The sequence below is a fragment of the Eumetopias jubatus genome, unplaced genomic scaffold (genome assembly GCF_037043125.1).
Source record: "Eumetopias jubatus isolate StellerSeaLion01/CBP00866 unplaced genomic scaffold, mEumJub1_p1.0 scaffold_3, whole genome shotgun sequence".
NCBI lineage: Eukaryota > Metazoa > Chordata > Mammalia > Carnivora > Otariidae > Eumetopias > Eumetopias jubatus.
This window is the reverse complement of record NW_028274809.1, coordinates 120,133,323-120,152,263: the sequence shown is the minus strand read 5'-3', so window position 1 is coordinate 120,152,263 and position 18,941 is coordinate 120,133,323. Positions and strand designations below refer to the sequence as shown.

Sequence of the window (18,941 nt, the reverse complement as noted above, 5' to 3'; positions counted from 1 at the left end):
ACTGAATGAAAGCATCCCATAAGCAATAAATGGTACAGAGTATTCATCACTATTACTGAGACTAGATGTGGCCAAGACACCTCATCTGAGCATGTGGCTTCCTGCTCCCAGAAAGGCTTTTTCTAATTATGCCAGTGCTTCCCGAGTCACTCCCAGAATCCAATCTGAACTCTTGGATATGCAAAACTTATGCAGAAATTTAAATGGAAATCAGAGTGGTATCTTTTGCTATCTCATAATGAAAATGCTAATTAAAAACTCCACCCAACCCCCAACTTCTCCCCTCCAAAAAAGGTTAAACACACAACACCATTATCAATGAGCAAAACCTTTTAGGGTTAAAAGTGTAATTTTATTTAGATGTTACTTGTACATAATCTATAGTAAGATATACAAACAGATAAAAATTGTTTAACAGGAGGTGTGTTTTTTGTTTTTTAATACCACTTTAAATTCAATTTACAACAGCATTGGTAATACTGCAAGGTGACAGATACTCTGATTTATAAACAAAAATTACTTGCTACTCTGGCTGATACATTCCCACTAGTCTTTAATGGATTAAAATGTATCATGTATCCCAGTTGCAAATTATTACAAAACTTTCACAACCTAGCCACTTGGTGTTCAGAAAAGATTTTGATATTCTAAAATTTACTGAAGTGAAAATGTTAATTTTCTAACCATATACTTTCACTAAAGAAAAACGTAAGTGTACCAAATCTCATGGTTTGGGGTTAACAATGGAAAACCAACCACGTATGTTTGTGTAAGCTAATGTGTGGTACCGAGTAACCTTCTCATCCCCTTGCCTAATCTATGATATGAGAAAAAAACTTGTAAGAAATTAATCTAAAATACACATGGGGGGAAAAGCTGAGGACAATTTAAAATAACCTTACAATATTGTAACTACTACTTGAAAAATGTAAAATCCATAGATATGAAATATGCTTTTAAACGTTTTTCTCCATTCATTTTGGTAAATAGTTCTTGAAAATGAAAACTGAAAATTCAAAATATTCACTTTTTCCTTTTCATGTAATAGCACATTAGAAAAAGTCTGGATTTAATTTTAGAATAAATCAGAGTTGCTGAGAAATATACTGCAAAAATAATCTAAATTGAATTTTAGTCATTTTCCATTCTTTTAAAGGCTACGCAACACATTAGGGCAAAAGGTTTTCACTAGTCGGAAAATCAAGTCGAAAATAACTTGTTGATTAAACCACAGGAAGACAACTAATAATAGGCTTATGAATATTTATGGATAAAGTGCCAGTAATTTTACTGTAATAAGATATAAAGAGAAGAAATCCTGACATGGATAGTAGCTTTATGTGTTCTCTTCATCCTGAGAACAGAAGGGACATAAAAAACAAAGAAGCGTTACCAAATAGAAGTTCTAGAATTATACAAGTAATTCCTAACGGAAAAGGAACCAAAAAAACAAAATACTGTAATAAAGATAAAATCAGACTACAAATGGTAAAAGTCCCAAGAATAATGCCAAAACAGTAGGCCTTTATGCTGGAAAAAAAGGGGGGGGGAGAAATCAAAGAAATGTAAAAGTCCATTAATAACTACCACTTATATTCAATAAAATTATAGTGACTAGCTCCAAGAAACAGAAACTCGAGAAGCATGTGCCCAAATGGCTAGTACAGCTGAAAAGCCTCAGGTAACCTGATAGAAGAAGCATGGTTTCCGGAAGGGGATGCAGACATTAGGCTTTTCAGAGTTTCAAAATCTACATGACTAAAGCCCAATGATGACCGCCCACAAGCTGAATCAATGTCCACTTGGGGACACACAGACGTGGTTTGGGGGCGCCGCTGAAGTCCTCAGGAGGACTCATTAACAAAAATCCATTGGTCATGGTCCTGTTTAGATGACTACCATGAACCAGACAAGTCTGTCTTGAGCTAAAGACTCCTTCATCATGACAGACAGTCACAAATAACCGCCATCCGTTTGAAAGGCTGTATGTAGGTAAGAATCCCTAGTAATTGAAGTATTTTAGTATATTTGTGAAGTCGTATCTATAATCGAAGCCTGGGGGCGTTTCTTGATTCTGAACAAGCAGTTACCCTTCACCCAAGATTACAAGAGCAAAGCTGCCATCCTATTTTCCAGTGCTCTGCTCTCACCAAGATAATAAACCCCGGGGGGTCTCTCGAATGGCCATGTGGAAAGAACGGCAGTTAGGGCTAAGGTGAAAGGAAAGTGATCTGGAACAGCTACACGTCTAATCTAATCTGAGGTACTTTTTTAAAATTTAATGTGCTGAGGACAACATGAGAAAAGAGAACCGTGTGCTTCTAGGAGTAGGGCCAAGGCCCTACTTGGGTGATGGATCCCTAATCTGGCCACAGCACCAGGAAAAGCGAATAGCTGTCAGCATCTACTTTCACCTAAAATCTAAGCTTTAAAATCCAGACCAAGTGGAGCGAGGTGCCATGGGGAAGCACTCTCTGAAGCACACCGGGGAGCCAGGAACTCCATCGGGGAGCCAGGAACTCCACCGGCCTCACTTAGGACGCGGCTCCGGGGAAAGGCGGGGGGGGGGGGGGGGGGGGGGGCGCGTTCCTCTGCACCGGGCGGACCCTCGCCTGCCATGTCCGTGTGGCGGCTGGCCCCGGGGGCTCTAGGGGCTGCCAGGTGTTCCCAGTGTCCGCCCCGATCCCTCCCCCCGCCGCCGAGGAAAAAGAACCCTGTTCATTTTCATGACTGCGCAGCGGCTGGAACTTCTCAACAGAAATCATCAACAAGCATCGACCAAGTGAGTGCCCGCAGGGAATCCTGCCTGGAAAGGATCCTTCCAATTTCACATTTCACAAGAGCGTGCAAAGGAAACCAAATCATCTCACAGAGCGTTCCGATTCACACAGAGGCGACCGAGCCAAGAAAAGGAAAGCAGCAACGCTTGACTCTGTTAAATCTTTCCCTCTGGAACCAACTTCTTCGGAAACACATTTGAAACAAACAAAAAAGGGTGAAACGGTCCACTTACTGATTGGAAGACATCACTCTGACACACGGTCATAAATCTTGCAAAGACCTAACACCAGGCAGCTTCACAAACACACAGCAAGTCTGCAGAATTATAGTGATCAAGAAGAGGAAACCCAAACCGCACTAAGTACTTTCATGGCCAAGAAAAAGTAAGCAAGAGGCTGTTTTCAGGACAATGCGATAGTTACAGCATATTTCCTCATGTGCAGCACAATTTGCTATGTTTAGTGGCACTTAAGTATTACACAGTAAATACTGAAAAAACCCAGAATTTTTGGATGTGCAAAAGCAATATCACATTATTAATACAAAAGGTGCTAAGCTACAGGATTATAATACCACTATGTGGGTGCTGAGACCACTTAAAATTTTCAAGACATTTCCGACACACGGTCTCGCGGTGGCCGCCGGGCTCAGCAGCGTGCCGCCTTGCTGCGCATGCGCGCCGCCTCAGTCGGACCAGTCGTTCTCATCAAACTCCGAGTCGTCGTCAGAATCGCTGTACTCCACGGCGATGCGTCTGGACAGGATCGTGGCCACGTCATTCCCGACTGGCTCGCGCTTGGCCTCTTGCTCACGCTGTTCTTGCACCTTTTTCAACTGAATCCCTGGGGACACAACCCAAAGAGGAGAATTAGAATCCCTCTACTTGCTCCAAATTAGGGAAAACAAACTAATAAGTCTATTTACCTTCTCCCACCCCGCTGACACCAAAGGTAAAAAGTTTTGGAAACCTGAGATGAGAAAAGCTTGGGAAATGGAAGTTTTGTGACCAAAAAAACAAAAACAAAAACAAAAACGTACTCAAAGTTGTAACACTGTTTGTAGTAATGTGTTGAAATAAAAAAAAACTTAGAATTCCAGTGCACATGAACATCATGAAAGAAAATTCTGGAGCTGCACCTTCCATTATGGTAGCCACATGTGGCTAATAAGGTAAATTTATTGTGCCTAGTGGCTACCTTATTGGACCATACAAACATGGAACACTTCTATCATGAACATATCCTGGACACTGCTGTAATCCAAAGGCTTGGAAAGCAGCATTTTACGCTAATAGCTTTTGGCCAGTTCAGGGAGGAAACGGAGATCTTTGTTTCATCAACTATTGCTAAAAATTAATATAAAATAGAATGGTCTACTTTCTTATTAAGTAACAGTAGGTAACAAAGATGATTTAAAGTTAATTCTTTAATTTTTTCCTTTGAAACAATTTCAGATTTTATGGAGTCCCTGTAAGACTAGTAGAAAAATGGGGCGCCTGGGTGGTGCAGTCGGTTAAGCATCCAACTTGATTTTGGCTCAAGTCATGATCTCAGGGTTCCATGATTCAGGCTCTATGCTGGGCGCAGAGCCTGCTTAAGATTCCTTTTCTCCCTCTCCCTCCGACCCAACCCCCACAAAAGAAAGACTAGTAGAAAAACATCCCCATAAAACCTAAACCCAGATTCCCCAACTGATAACATTTGACCACTTCGTTTTAGCAACCTTTCTCTATCATTCTTGCTAATACACACACACTTTTTTCTGGACCACCTGAGAATAAGTAGCATATAATGTTCCTTTGCCCCTAAAATACTTCCTGTGTAATTCCTAAAAAACAATGATCAAAATGGTTAAGCAACTGCCTTCGGCTCGGGTCATGATCCTGGAGTCCAGGGATCGAGTCCCACATCGGGCTCTCTGCTCAGTGGGGAGTCTGCTTCTCCCTCTAACCTTCCCCCCTCTCATGTACTCTCTCTTTCTCGCTCTCTCAAATAAATAAATAAACCTTTAAAAAAATATCAGACTATTAGCACAGATACAATACTATCATCTATTCTACAAATTTTATTTAAATTTTGCCAGTAGACTTAGCAGCAGAAAGTTTTCCACCAGGCCTAGGATCCAACATGGGAACACCCATTACATTGGTTGTCATCTTTCATTAATGTCCCTTAACCTGGGCAGTTCTTCAGTCTTTGTGTTTTCTGACCTTGACATTTTTGAAGAACAGAGGTAGCTCCTTTGTAGACTGTCCCTTGATGCAGGCTTCCTGTTTCCTCATGATTAGATCCTGATTACATGATCACTCTTATTGGAAGGGGCTCACAGGTATCCAAAAACAAAAACACTGTCCTACTATGACCCTAAATTTATCAATGAGGTCGCATAGTTCTGGGACTTCTTTTCTTGACAAAATCCAAGTGTGTCAATGACGTTGAAGACCTACGAGAAGGCTGGGCTTGTGTGCCACACTCGGGTCTGATTTGTGGGCACTCAAGCAAAAAGCAGAGGCAGTAATGTCCCAGCCGTCCTGGGAAGGACGTCAGTGATGCCTTTCTCAATCCCTTCTAGATGGAAACAACGAGCCTGTGACCAAGAGATGGTGCAACTCCCCACTGAATAAGGAGCTCCTAGGACATCCGCACACCCTGTCAGTGACCCTCAACCGGCCTGGGCTGTGGGCTTGGGGCTGAGAATAAATGGGGTGGAACAGATGGTTAGTGTGTGGTGCCGAGGGGATGCCAAAACGGGTGAGCGTCTGGGCTCCTCCATCCTGATTTGACCAGAGAGGCTCTATTTCTGTATGTCTCATGTTCTGGGGTTCAGTGTAGGACTTTTATCCGACAAAAGAATCTTGCTGCTAAATAAATGTTGAAAAACTTACTGGCTTAGCACATCAAGCTAAAAATATGGAAAGTCTAGGACATAGCTCAGCTTTTTAAAAATAACTCAATCACTGATACGAGTTCACTTTCTTTCATTTATACATTTACCCTTAGAGTAGATGCAGAGAAAAGATCCAATTAATCAATGATCATTTTTATTATCTATTTCTAGTCAAGTACAGCTTTCCTGAATCCCCTCGATACTCTATTATTGTGTATTTATCTTGCACTGGCAAAAACAGGTCTCCTGTTAAAAAAACAAAATGAAACAAGTGTCCTTTAACCCTATTCTAAAAAACAGTTCAGTGGAAAGAGCGGAAAGAGCAGTCATTTGAAGAAGACTAGGCTGTAGCTGGTTAGAGCCATAAAGAAGTCTCTTTCTAAAAGGAACACTGTGTTTGAGACGCTCACTTACCCATTCGAATGGCAGCAAGAAGATCGCTTCGAGCATCACTTATGGGTGGCTGTGCCGTCTCTAGGCGCTTTGCCTCAGCTGCAGGGGGGCCATGCATTGGGGAGGACGAGCGAGAAGAGCCTGCGCCAGGGGGGCCCGGTGGAGGAGGCGGTGGGCCCGGAGGTGGCGGGGCTGTGACCACGAGCCCAGCGGTGGGAGGGTGAGGAGGAGCCGGATAGGAGGAGCCCGCGGAGGCAGGGAACGGGGGCTGCATGGGGATCTGCAGGGGGCTGACGAAAGCAGTTTGTGCTGAAGGAATCATGGGGGCTGGAGGAGGAGGAGGAGGTCCTGAGGGGTTGTAATACTCAATTATCTGTGCTGGCAGCATCCTAATAAAGAGATGAAATACACAGAGTCACTAAAGCAGCAACAGAGTCCCATCCTCTGTGAGTCGAACATGGCTTATTCAGGGGCCTCCCCCAAACACAATATATATTGTCCTCTGAACTCAGAACACTGCAGGATGCAAATATCCACACTTCGGGTCAGTCGTTCTTACAGGTCTACATTATTCACTATGATGAAATTCATCTACTCAAATGAACCAGAAAGAAAACCACTCTAAAAGTAACTTTTGGGGCACCTGGGTGGCTCAGTTGGTTAAGCGTCCCACTCTTGATTTTGGCTCAGGTCATGATCTCAAAGGTCCTGAGATCAAGCCCCCACGTGGGGCTCCGTGCTCAGCGTGGAGTCCGCTTAGGATTCTCTCTCTCCTCCCTCTGCCCGTCCCCCACCTCCCGCTTGTGCTCTCTCAAATAAATAAATCTTTTTTAAAAAGTAACTTTCTGTGGAAGGTTAGAATAAAACAGTTGACTACAAAGGTTATGAAGAGCAATTCAAATCTATCCTTCATACTGGGCATCTCAAAGGTGGGTGGCTCACAAACTTGTCTTAAAAGGGTTCTGTGGTCAGTCAGATTTGGAAAATTCTGTATTTTGTATCTCATCCCCATGGAAATTCCTCAAGCCCACAGTGGCCATTAAAATATCAAAATCTTTGAAAAGTCCTACACCTAAGAAGTCCACTGAATCCTACTTAGAAAAGGGTTTTCCAAAACAACTGGACAAGTGGACCACAGACCCTCTCTTTGCCAGACCTTTAGTTAGAGCCTCATACACACTCTGGGGACCCTTAAAGAGAAGCAATGGAAGAGAATCTCTGAAAGTGGAGGGACGTACATTTAGAAGGTGATATACGCTGCTGTGGACTGAAGAACACACATGCTAATGTAAACACACACATTCAACTTTCCCGGGCACTGTCTCCGAGAGGCTAACTCTTTAAAGATTACGGTTAAGCCAGAAAAGAGAGGACAAAAGACAGCCTAACAAAATAAAGGTGGGTGCTTACATTACTAAACACTTGAGCATGAGAGTCTTTCTTTAGGAGGTGTTTAGATTTTACCCAAGTGACAGAAAACAAAAGGACCGGACCTGGGGGTAGAAGGACATCTGGGCACCAAGAGATCAAGAAAGGGAACTATATGGTCAAGTACAAGCAGGGGGTCAAGGGGTGGCTGCCCTGGAGAGTTCCCTCACTTGTGATAGGACCTCTCAGTGGTTCACCCGGAACATAGACAGAGGCTTGAGAGTTTGGGACAGGTTCACAAAATCAGCGTTTCATCCTTTCTCAATGCCTTGGCTTAGCAATGCATTCAAACACACCTAAAAGTACGTATGAAGGGAGTTTGTATACATGAATACAGATACAAACCTGAGATCTGTCTGTAATAAAAAGGGGAGCAGTGTGACACTGAATATTTTAACACAGAATTGGTCATACTGGTAGTATCTACATCCAGTCATCCTTGGCCACATCTGTCCCCTAAGGTATGATTATTCAGTTAACATTTTTAGACCACACATAGCAAACCTCAACATGATAGCAAGCAGAGGTAGAAGACAGGAGTCCTGAGTTACCCGTAGTCTGCTGGCGCCACGGGGGCGGAGGCCTGGGACCCCTCTGCGGCCTGCGGTGGGGGTGGCGGCGGCGGCTGCTGGGGTCTGTTTAGGGCCATGTGCCTTGCCGAGGCGGAGGGGGGTCGGTACTCATGCTCGGGGGCCTGGGCTGCTGGCCCGTGCGGTGGCGCATCCCCGGCTGCGTAAGAAGGGGTCACGGGCTGCGGGTGCAGAGAGTGGTTGGGAGTTGCCGGGTAAGAGTAATCTGTAACATCCGATGCGTGTGACCTGATGTGCAGGAAAGAGGGGTGGGAGAAACCAAAATTCAGTTAAAAAGATTCCCCTCCAGCAGGCATAAGCATATTATTTGAATGATAACTTTGCCCATGTACAGAAATCACACACTGATTTTCTTTACTATAGACTAGGTCCAGCCCCATGAGAGCTTCCAAGCAACAACATAATGACTACTTTAGCAGCAAGCCCCAGTGTTACATGGCTTCAGAGTCACAGCGTTGAAGTGACTAAGTCAGACAGATCAGCAAGCAGGAAACAGCAGAGCCCCGTTTCCGCAATATTTCAGCGTGCTTTTTTTCTAAGAGAGAAGGCTACAAGACAAATTCCATTTAATTAAAAAACAGCACCTGAGACAGGATTTCAGTGGCAACGGAACTGACAGCATATAATTAGCAATTATAAAATGGCAGGTGAACTGGATAAATATGAACAGTAAGAAGAGCAAAAGAAATCAAGAATGCAATTCAGTGGGTTGTAGTTTTCTTAAACAGAAGGACTGTATTTAGCCAAAAGAGAAAGAATGCGGTGCAGTATGGAAAGGACTTCTTTTCTTTGACGGCGGAGCGTGAAACTCTGGAAGGAATGGAGATGTGGTATTAGATGAGCAGAGCCTGGAAAGTTGCGGGTGCCGGGATGCCGGGGGGCCCCCCCTGGAGGGAGCGCGGCCTCGTGAGGGTGGCGGCCACACAGGCCACAGGCATTAGTAAGGACAGCGGCGTGTCCCCGGCCCGGGCTACAGGCCAGCTCCGGGACGCATGGGATCAGAAAAGGGGCTGTGCGACCTGTCAGGGCAGCCAAAGCAGGGCAGGCAAGCTGAGGCCGGGGTCCGGGAGAGCAACATGACGAACCCTCTGGGCACCGTGTCCTCGGTGGCGCCCCCTGCCTGCACCAGCTCCTTGGCGTCACTCATGAACTCAATGCCCATTTTCCTTCTCTCCCACTCCTCTCTTCTTGTCCTTACTCTTCTCACATGTATTTGCTGGCTTCTGTGAGGGGTCAGCTTGTGTCTCTCTCTCTGGAGGAAACAGGCAAACACACATTGGGGATGTAGAGGGTGGGGCGGGGAAGACACTAACCGAGTTTCTATCTTTGAAACTCAGACAGCAGCTTCCCTAACTGGAGCATCACACAGCAGAGAAAACCATCCTAAACGACAAAAGGCTGCTTTTTTTTGCTTTGTTTCTTCTCTGATTGCAGTGTAATAATAATTGGCAACCCACTTTTCCTTCCTTAACCGCAGTATAAATTCTAGATTACAGCATGCATAGGAGCATGTCTTCTGAACTATGCAAACTATGCAAGGGGGTTAAAAATATTTAACATTTAAAAAATTTTAATGGGAGAAGAACCTGACCTGGCTTTAGATTTAGCACATTTTAAAAACATAAATACCTAAAACTCTAGAGTCACTGGTGACGTGTGCTTGACTCTGTGTGCGTGCCTATGTCACAGATTGTGTGTACAACTTTCTCAAGGAAATAAAGTTATCTAGGAAAACACAGAGTGCTTCTGATGAGAAGAGGAGCCAGAAATTGTAAACACTGTGGCATGATTCAGAGTGCTACCTTCATAAAGTGGCTTTGTGACAGAGCCCCAACGGAGCCAGAGAAAGGGGAAGACCAGATGGAGGAGGGAGTAAGGAGCAGGCAGTGAGCAGCTGAGGACCAGAACTGCAGCGGGAGAGTTCTAGAGGGCAGGGCTCTGGGGAAGGGTGGGCTCGAGAGGGGCTGCTCGGTGAGGGGGGCACCAGCGGGCTGGAGGAGAGGTGGAGAGTAGGGGGCCTGCTGGGGGACAGAGACCCCCACAGGAAGTTAGCAATCAGCCACAGAAGATGCTGTACCAACATGGAGATGAGTGGGATGATGCTGAAGCGTCATGATCGGCACTAATTATCTGTCACAGAAAAGAGAACTGGTAAGAGTGAAGACCGCGTGGAAAAAGGAGGAAGGAAGTGTAGGCAGTGGAGACTCAGTGGGAGAATCCAAAGACTCCCCTGGGGTCTTCTTGTGGGTGGACAGGTGGGCAGTCGGACAGCTGTAGCACGGGGCGCAGGAAAGGAGGACATGAGTACAAGGACATTGGGCTGGAGGTCTCACACCGCCTGATAATGGTGAGAGAGGGCAGGAGGGAAGCATGTCCATTCTCATCCTAAATTTACGCTTACAATCAAACCATTCCTGATCTACAGAGAAAGCAAAATTCTATGGTTAGTTTACGTGGATTGGGTTAAAACAGATTACTTACATGAACAGATCATACACATGCCATGAAATCTGATGGTTAAATTTAACTGTTGTCCCCTATACATCCATTAAAAACCATGTTTCTAAACAACACTTAAAACATAAATATGAAATAACAAAAGTCAAAAGATAGAAAACAGAGCATGATGTCAATTTTGTAAAAGAAAAACACATATATGTATAGAAAAACGACCAAAGAAAGAAATACGCTAAAATGCAAACCAGTGGTTTCTCTGGATGATAGGATTATGGATAATTTTTCTCTGTCATTTCCAAATATAAGAAGTTCAACTTGTTTTATAATAAGAAAAAAGTGATATACTTCAGTAAAATAAAAAATAAAAGATTCTAAATTAAGGGATAGGATCCAAGTACAATCTATTATCTGGTACATGCAGATAGTAAGAGGCCGCAGGAAATAGGATTTACGTTCTGAAAAATAAGAGAAATGAATATTTATCTAAACAACATAAATACAAAGGCAGAATACCAAATAATCTCAGTAATCATCAATTTTATACCCAACACGGAAAAATTGAATCTCAGATGCTAGAATGAATAGCAATCATTCAACTGTGGGATTAAAAAAAAAATCATTTTTCCATCTGTACCTACTTAAATAAGAATATATATGGAGTATTATAAAATAAAGTATAAGTTTTACATGAGTAAATAATCACAATCAAATTAGTTGGGGGAAAAAAAAACCAAAAAACACCCTGGGGGCTATCTATCATATTCAAGTACCCCTCCTCACCCCAAGACCTGTGAGCAAACCTGAATCATCATTATTATTTTCTATGGAAATGAAAGGACATAGAGATTCACACTTGAGGTGAACACTCTGATGCAGCTCCAATAATTCCCTAGTACTGAACAGATAACAGCTTATACAGAAGAACTGCCTAGAACTTGCCTCTTAGCATAGCCAACCAATGACTGACAGCCCTTCTGGGGTAGGGATTGTTTTGGGCACGGTAACTACCAAATATGAAATATCTTCTGTGTGCAGAGTCTGTGTTAGACACTGAGGTTATAGAGATAAAAATTAAGAAAAAAGGACACAGATATAACGTAAGGTCCAGGTTGTTGCTGTTTTTGAAACATTCTTGAGTCACGTAAGAATTCTCTATTCAAATTCTGAAATGCTGACGGAAGACTCTGAAGCTTCTGGCCAGTAGAAGACCACGACCTTACACAAGCAGAGACAGGAAATTAAACTGTCTAATCTAGAAGTACAAACTGACTAGTGAGTCTATGTCGTTCCATGAGTCCCTTTTGCAACACATGTGACTTAGTGACCACATCATTCACACCTGCAAGAAATATTTTTACTTAAATGCTTACAAATTCTTAAAGTAACTCCAACAGAATTCTTCTCCTGAAATTAGAACACATAAGATTAGTAAATGGAAGAAATAACTATCTCTTTTGCTCATCACTCTTAGAAAAGGTTTCCAAAAAGAATAATAAAGTTCCATCTTAGGCACATCAATTACCACCTGCTAATTATTTTTAGTTTATCAAGTGGCAAAGCAAATTCAACACTCTAAGCTAAAGAGGGAGAGAAAGGATTAAATGATTATTAAGATAAAAATGTAAGCCACTGGTAGTTACTGAGCCCAAATTTAGCATCAATGTTAAAAACACTACATCTAGGTTAGTGGAACAAAAAACTTGAGTCAGAGCGATGGAAAATCATACAAAGTAACCCAATGTAAAATGAAACCGCTTTCAAGTATTATTTCAGAATCAAAAAATATGTATCATCAATTTTTAAGGAAAGTTTTTGAAACATATCGTGGGCCATATAAACACCAAAGCCACTGGTGTGTTTCCAACATATAATAAAACCAAGTACTACGCGGAGGCTTTGCTACAACACACGCACACACACCTAGTGTCTGGGGACAGGGATCCCTCGGAAGACGCTCCGTGGTACACACTCTGAGACAGCCTGTTGTCGGGTCTAAGCTCTTTGTCATATGCCATCATACTCCACTCCTGGCGCCTGTTTCTGGCCTTCCTAACCTTTTTCACCTCCCGGGTTGTGCCATCTATACGCTTTTGCTCCTGATGTCCAGGAAGAGAAAGCAAGCATGCCGAGACAGAAGGGAAAGGAAAAGAGCAGGTTAAATGCAGTTGTAATGCACGGGATACAAGCCCGGCATGCAGACAAGAGACATTCCCATTTCAGATCACACTAACGTTAAGAAATTCTAACACAGTATATATTCTCTTACCTGACACAGACCTAGCAGCGGTAACTGATACTTAACCATTTAACCTAAATAAACAGAAGCTACACTGTGGCAGCTACCTCCAGGAATCGCTTACCATCATTTCTGGTAAAGAATTCGCATCTTACTAGGTTTTTAGCTTGTTTTAAATGTACTAGATCTTTTAGATCTGCATTATACAGATGAGTGTCTGAGATATAGACTAATCATGTCCTACCAGTACACAATTTCGACTGAAATGTTAATATGCAATCATCTTTTCACAAAATCACTCAAAATACTCCACTGCCAGGTTCTAAAAGATTGTTACAGAATATTTAAGCTAATCCTGCAACTAGCTTAACATAGAACAAAAACATGATAAGAACTTACCTTCCCATACAGAGAATCAGTCTTGCTCCAGCCCTACTTTGCCAGCAAAAATGTATCCAATAAAAACTTGGGTCCTACATGGGTGTTTCTTTAAAGGTGAGGACAGTTATTCCTACATGTGTATGTGTTTTTCATACTTCCCAAATAAGAGGTTATGGTCTTTAAAGATGAGAACTACGTGCTTTTAACTCCTACACTCCCATTAAAGTACCTCCGCACACAGCTTCACTTCACACAGAGTACACACTCACAAATGCTGACTAAGCGACCAGATCTGGGTGAGCTTACGGTGCTCACGACAACGTCTCAGGCACCGTATCAGGCGCTGACGATGCAAACAGCAGACAAACACAAAAGACAAGGAATCGGCCTTCATGGAGCTTGCAATCCAGTGGGGGAGGCCCACAAAATCACACAAACAAATGTACAGGTATAGCATACGGTAAAACGCCAATGCATTGTTTACTGAATGCTGCCTTGCATGGAAGTCAGGGAGTGTCCTGGGGGCACTGGGACAAGCTCTGTCGTGTGGGCAGGCACCCATTCGGCAAAGGGGTTGGGTGCATGGCCAGAGGGGAGAGAATGTGCACTGGCTCTGAGGAGAAGGCACATCGGGAGGAATGAAAGAAGGTCATGGGGAGCTAGGGGGAATGGCTCCTGTGATATAAAAGGTAGGCCAGACCTCACAGGCTGGGGCAAAAGTGTTGTTCTTTATCCCCAGAGCAATGGGAAACCACTGAAGGTGAGAAGGGAGGGCTGACGTGCTGTGGAGGCATTTGAGAAGATCCTGTTGGTGCGGGAGGCATGGGTGAGGTACTGGCAGAGGATGTGAACACGGAATTCACAGAACATATATAAATGCTTAATAAAGATATGAAAAGGTATGTAATGCAAATGAGATTTTTGGGGGGCGGGGGGATGAGTGCATCAAAAAAAGTAATAATGATATGCAGGTCTGGAAGAAGTCTGTTAAGAGCATAACCTGGTTCAGTCTTTTTAATGGTCAGGGGCAATATGATGGTATCTTTCAAAATTTAAAGCTCAGATTTGTTTTCTAAAGGTTTACCCAGAAGACATATCTGCGTGTGAGTCACGTAGTACCACAGTACTGTTAAGCAACTGTTCACGAACAACTGAAATATGTCCTAATACAGTGAGGGGTAAATAGTTTATGTAGCATGCATACCTTGGAATACTATACAACTATTAAAAAGAACAAAGAACATCTTTAATTATGTCAATATATGTATATGTCTGCATGTGCATGTGTATAAGTCATGTGTAGTACAATTCTATGCATGTAAAAGTACTTTGTGAAATGTATGCATATATTTATGAATGCTTAAAAGGTCTAAAAATGTGCACACTCAATCGTTACTAGTGATTGGTGATACCTAGGGAAGGGAGAAACCTATCTCCAAATTTTCTAAACTAATGTATTTACTTCAGTGTAATGTGAGCATTTTACAACCAGCATGCATTGTCTGTATACTTGTAGAAACCAAAAGGAGAGAGATTTCAATGGATTTCAATACACGTCCTGATTAAGAACCACTGTATTAATCAGTAACTGTCACCCTTGCTTTGAATAAAAGACGTATGCTGACGTATTTAGATAAAGTGTTATGATTATCTGCAACTTTCTTTACAGGGATTCAGCCTCCAAATCTACCCATCATCATGCACATGACACACACACACACGTGCGCACAAACCGACTGTGAAAAGGGTTCACAGTGATGCATTTGTACTCCAACTACACTGGCTTTGTATGAATGTGCCCAACTGTCTCCTAGCCCGGGATGATCCTAGCTGCTTCTACCTCAAACGCTCCTCGATTCTGAAGCACCCCACACCTCCTCTGCCCCCAACTCCTCCAGCATCCCCTCATGCATGCATGTGCATGCACGCGCGCGTACACACACACACACTGACTCTGCTTAGCTGACTTCTAACTCCCCACTGTTGGAACTCAGTGAATGACACCACTTCGCCTACACGGTTACCTGCCCCCCCGACCTTGTCACCTCACCCACCGTACGCCATACTTTTCCTTCACAACATTTACTAGGCACTGTAACTACACACTTACAACTACATATTTATTTGCATCATTTAAAAAATGTTTTTTAAACCAGCAAACTAAGGAAACCAAGTTCAGAAACAATGGATTTCTCATCCCCAAATTTTCTAAACTAACTTTTCCTTCAGAGAGACTTTTCAGTTCCAAACTGAAAGTAACCTGCATTTCTGAAATCCTAGGAAATGAAGGATAGCTAGTCCCAGTTTCTATTCCTACATAATAAAAGCATATTTATATTAGAATTTTCAAAATTCTTTCCCTCTTTATGAGTTCCAGTGGGCCGCATGATTACTTAATGTTTGTTTCCCCCACTACACTGTAATCTCCGTGAGGGTTATATAAGTGAGTAAGAAATTCTTATCAGAATTTTATGCATTGGAGGAATGTGTAATGAGACAAAACAGCCAAGGAAATGGCATAATTTTGAAGACATGATAATCATCCATAGACTAAGACTGTTTTCCCCTGAAGAACACTGCTGAAAAAATTAGATACTTTTGCTTAAAGTATCACTGAGAAGGGAAACCTAGAAGACCATTTAAAAGGACAGGCAGGTTTTAAAGGAATATATTCTTAAATCCCTGTTAGTATAAAAAGGTATAGGGACCAACCAGCCTCTAGATATGTTTCTTTTCCAGTCAAGAGATTAGGATCTTTCTTTTCTTCACTTAAATACTTTATACTTTCTTCACTTGAATACTTTTCCCCTCAACACTCAGCAGCTCTTCCAAGATTTTCCCATTCATCTCCCCACCCACAGTACAAAAAGAGAGCATGAATAACCAACCTTTACAATTCTTTCCTGGATTTCGGAGGGAACATCTTACACTTGTAGTCTCCAAACTGTTTCTATGTTCCCTTTCTTAAATCCTGTTTTCAAATCTCAAATTCTCTTCCATCCCAAACTGTTGCTTCTATGGGGCCAGTACATCGAGATGCCTCCAAACACTAAGGTCACTAACCCACAACATGCTAAGAATTTGTCTTAACAAAAGCACTCTAAGATTTGCCAAGCAAACCAGGTGCTCATTTTTAAAAACATAGTTTACATATAAAAGTCTTAGCAAATATTTGCCTTTGGAGAATTAACTCTCAAGAGGTTAAGTCTAATTTCTGGGTGCTAAAGAGGGGAAGTTCTTAAGATAGAAGTCCCTAAACCTGGGCAGAGTGTGATTATTCTTCCAAGAGTGCTCATAATGTGGATGTTTCTCAACCTTCAGACTTGCAAGTCACTTGCCTACTACACCCCACCAAAAGGAATTTCATTTTTTGGTAAATACTATGCCCTAAATGTACAGATCACACACGCTTTCAATCCAATATGAACATCTCCTTAAGGTGTTAATTATAGTGAGATGGCAAAGCACCAATTAAGAATGCTTTAAAGAGATGAGAGCAGGTCATTATATCTGATATGAAATGTTGACTGCTTTGTTAAATTTAAAGAGCAGGAGAAAAGTTATAAAACATGGTTACAAACAAAACTTCCAGTCACTACTTCTATTCAAGCAAAACAAGTAGTAGGGAACAAATCAGGCAGTATTTACTGAAAAATAGTATTACTGTGTTAGACTGAACTGCCAGTATCCTCATGTAAAAAATGAAACCTGTACTTCACTAAATCCAACATCTCAACCATTTACATAAAGGACTTACTGACTTATTTCTAAACAGGGATCCCATTTAAACGTCGATTCACAAGTTCCCGTACTAGAATTATTTACCTTTTGACGCCTCTTCTCCTTCCTTTTGTCTTCTGTGTCCTGCAGCATTTTTTCTTTCCAGAGATCAAAGAAATAGGAAGGATCAGTGTAGAACTTCAGCCCATCCTTTTTATCATCTCTGTAAATCAATGTAGCACAAGTTGGGGGAAAAGGCTGTTAGACATTTTCATGTGGGGTGAATATTCACTTAATTTAACTCATGAGATGGTAACATCTACATGGGGCACTTTGTCCTACACATTAAGTCTCTCTGGATCTCCTTGTTTGGAAAAAAAAAAAAAAAAGGGTGAACATGCAAGAACAGCAACTTTTCTAGAATAATTACATAAAAAGCACTCTTGACAATTCAGATTTAAGTACTGAAAAGTGCATCAAAATCACAATATGGCTCATAAACAATGATATCTGATACCTCAATTATTTCAGGAAATGGTTTGTTTATTCCAACAGGAGTCATACATAGAGATGAATGGATTCTTGGTGTGTATATATTCACCTCTACTCTGGAGCTTCAATATTATCAGGATAAAAATTAGTAAGGACGCTGTCCCTTTTATCAGGTTGGCCCAACATCTATAAATTCAATTCGGAAAGAAGCAAAATGTTCCCAGTGTATTAGGTGTGATGGAAGGTGAAGTAACCCACAAAGAGAATTCACTCGTGGCATTTCACTTTCAAGTCCTGCTACAACCACTGTGGTCTAAGGACTATTTCAAGGATTTATATAAGTTATTCATCTATCATAAAACCAATACAAATCCCAAGCTGTAATATAAATCAATAGGAAAGCTCAAAATAATCCTAACACGAACTAAACGCTCTATACGACTAATGCTTTAAAAAAGTATCTGGCCTGTAGATTACCTTCAAGAGGAAGCAGAGCATTTACATTTCAAATCAGTGTTTCAATAAGTCATTTACGGCACAGAGAAAAGCAAAATGAAATGAGGCACAGTGAGGTGAGCATAAGAAAGAGTTTATGCCCAAACAGTCAAAGAAAACTAACTGAATGAGTCCAGGGGAAAATCCTGCCTGCTGGTCCCTGATGTTCCTGCTATGCCACGTTCATCACAAACGAAGGCCCAGGTTCCTATAGGTGTTACTCTGGCCCCTCAACCATCTGAAAATCACTAGCCATGGCAATTCACTTTACACTTCAATCTTTATTACTTGAAACCCTTCTTTTCCTTTCCAAGTTTCCTAACTGATAGGAGACCTGCATTATATTTTATTAGTAACATTACTGTGAAAAATATAGCCTCCCAAAGATACCAAGCCTTCTGAATGGATTGAAGATACAGAAAAGCTGAACAGTAACTTGCTACAAAATTTAAGACACAAAATGCACAGTTACTTGCTACAAAATTTAAGACATATAAAATGCAGTTTTCTTAAAAAGGGGGAGTTAATACTTTAACGAAGGCAGAAGCTCATGTCAATAAACAAATATTAATCTCAACATAAGAATATAAGCAGCAATGTCCTATGTTGATAGCAACCAAATACTTCACTTTCCAGTCATGTTGTAATGCTCATATATTAACACGGTCTTCAGTGTTTTATATACCTCAAATACTACTTTATTATCAAAAAGTACATTTGAGTTAGCACAGCTATTCTTAAACACACTATTAAAAAGTCAGACATTTTTATTTTCCATTAAACTGAATATAGACATATAATATATATGAAAGTCAATTCATTTTTTATACAATTAAAATTTGTCTATCACCACAAGTATCTAATCATGATCTCAATTCATCAAATATAAGTGGTCCACTGAGTTTTCTAGGCTTTTTCCTTTAGAACAGAATATTTACTGAGGAAACTTTCTTAGGAAAGTTTTAACAGGCTTGCCCTTGGGGCTTCTAGTGCTAAATAAAACTGAAATTGCCCCCCCCCACCAAAATGCCTATTGAATGAAAGCAAAAGTACAAGATAAAACATCAGGCTTACAATACTGC

The 18,941-nt window shown here is 41.7% G+C and overlaps 1 protein-coding gene across 2 annotated transcripts in view; it reads right to left on the bottom strand.

The window, feature by feature from the left end:
• Positions 1-3,465: 3,465 nt before the first annotated feature.
• The window catches only part of WASF3 (WASP family member 3), a 38,595-nt gene continuing 23,119 nt past the window's right edge, over positions 3,466-18,941 (bottom strand). The window contains exons 4-8 of one of the 2 annotated variants that reach the window (XM_028106508.2): positions 16,978-17,095; positions 12,456-12,631; positions 8,040-8,306; positions 6,082-6,449; positions 3,466-3,623 (exon numbers count right to left, since the gene is read on the bottom strand). In XM_028106508.2, the coding sequence (XP_027962309.1) occupies positions 3,466-3,623; positions 6,082-6,449; positions 8,040-8,306; positions 12,456-12,631; positions 16,978-17,095 (1,087 nt within the window). Of the gene's footprint in view, positions 3,624-6,081; positions 6,450-8,039; positions 8,307-9,163; positions 9,331-12,455; positions 12,632-16,977; positions 17,096-18,941 lie in introns of both variants that reach the window. The other variant, XM_088022181.1, reaches the window with a different exon arrangement.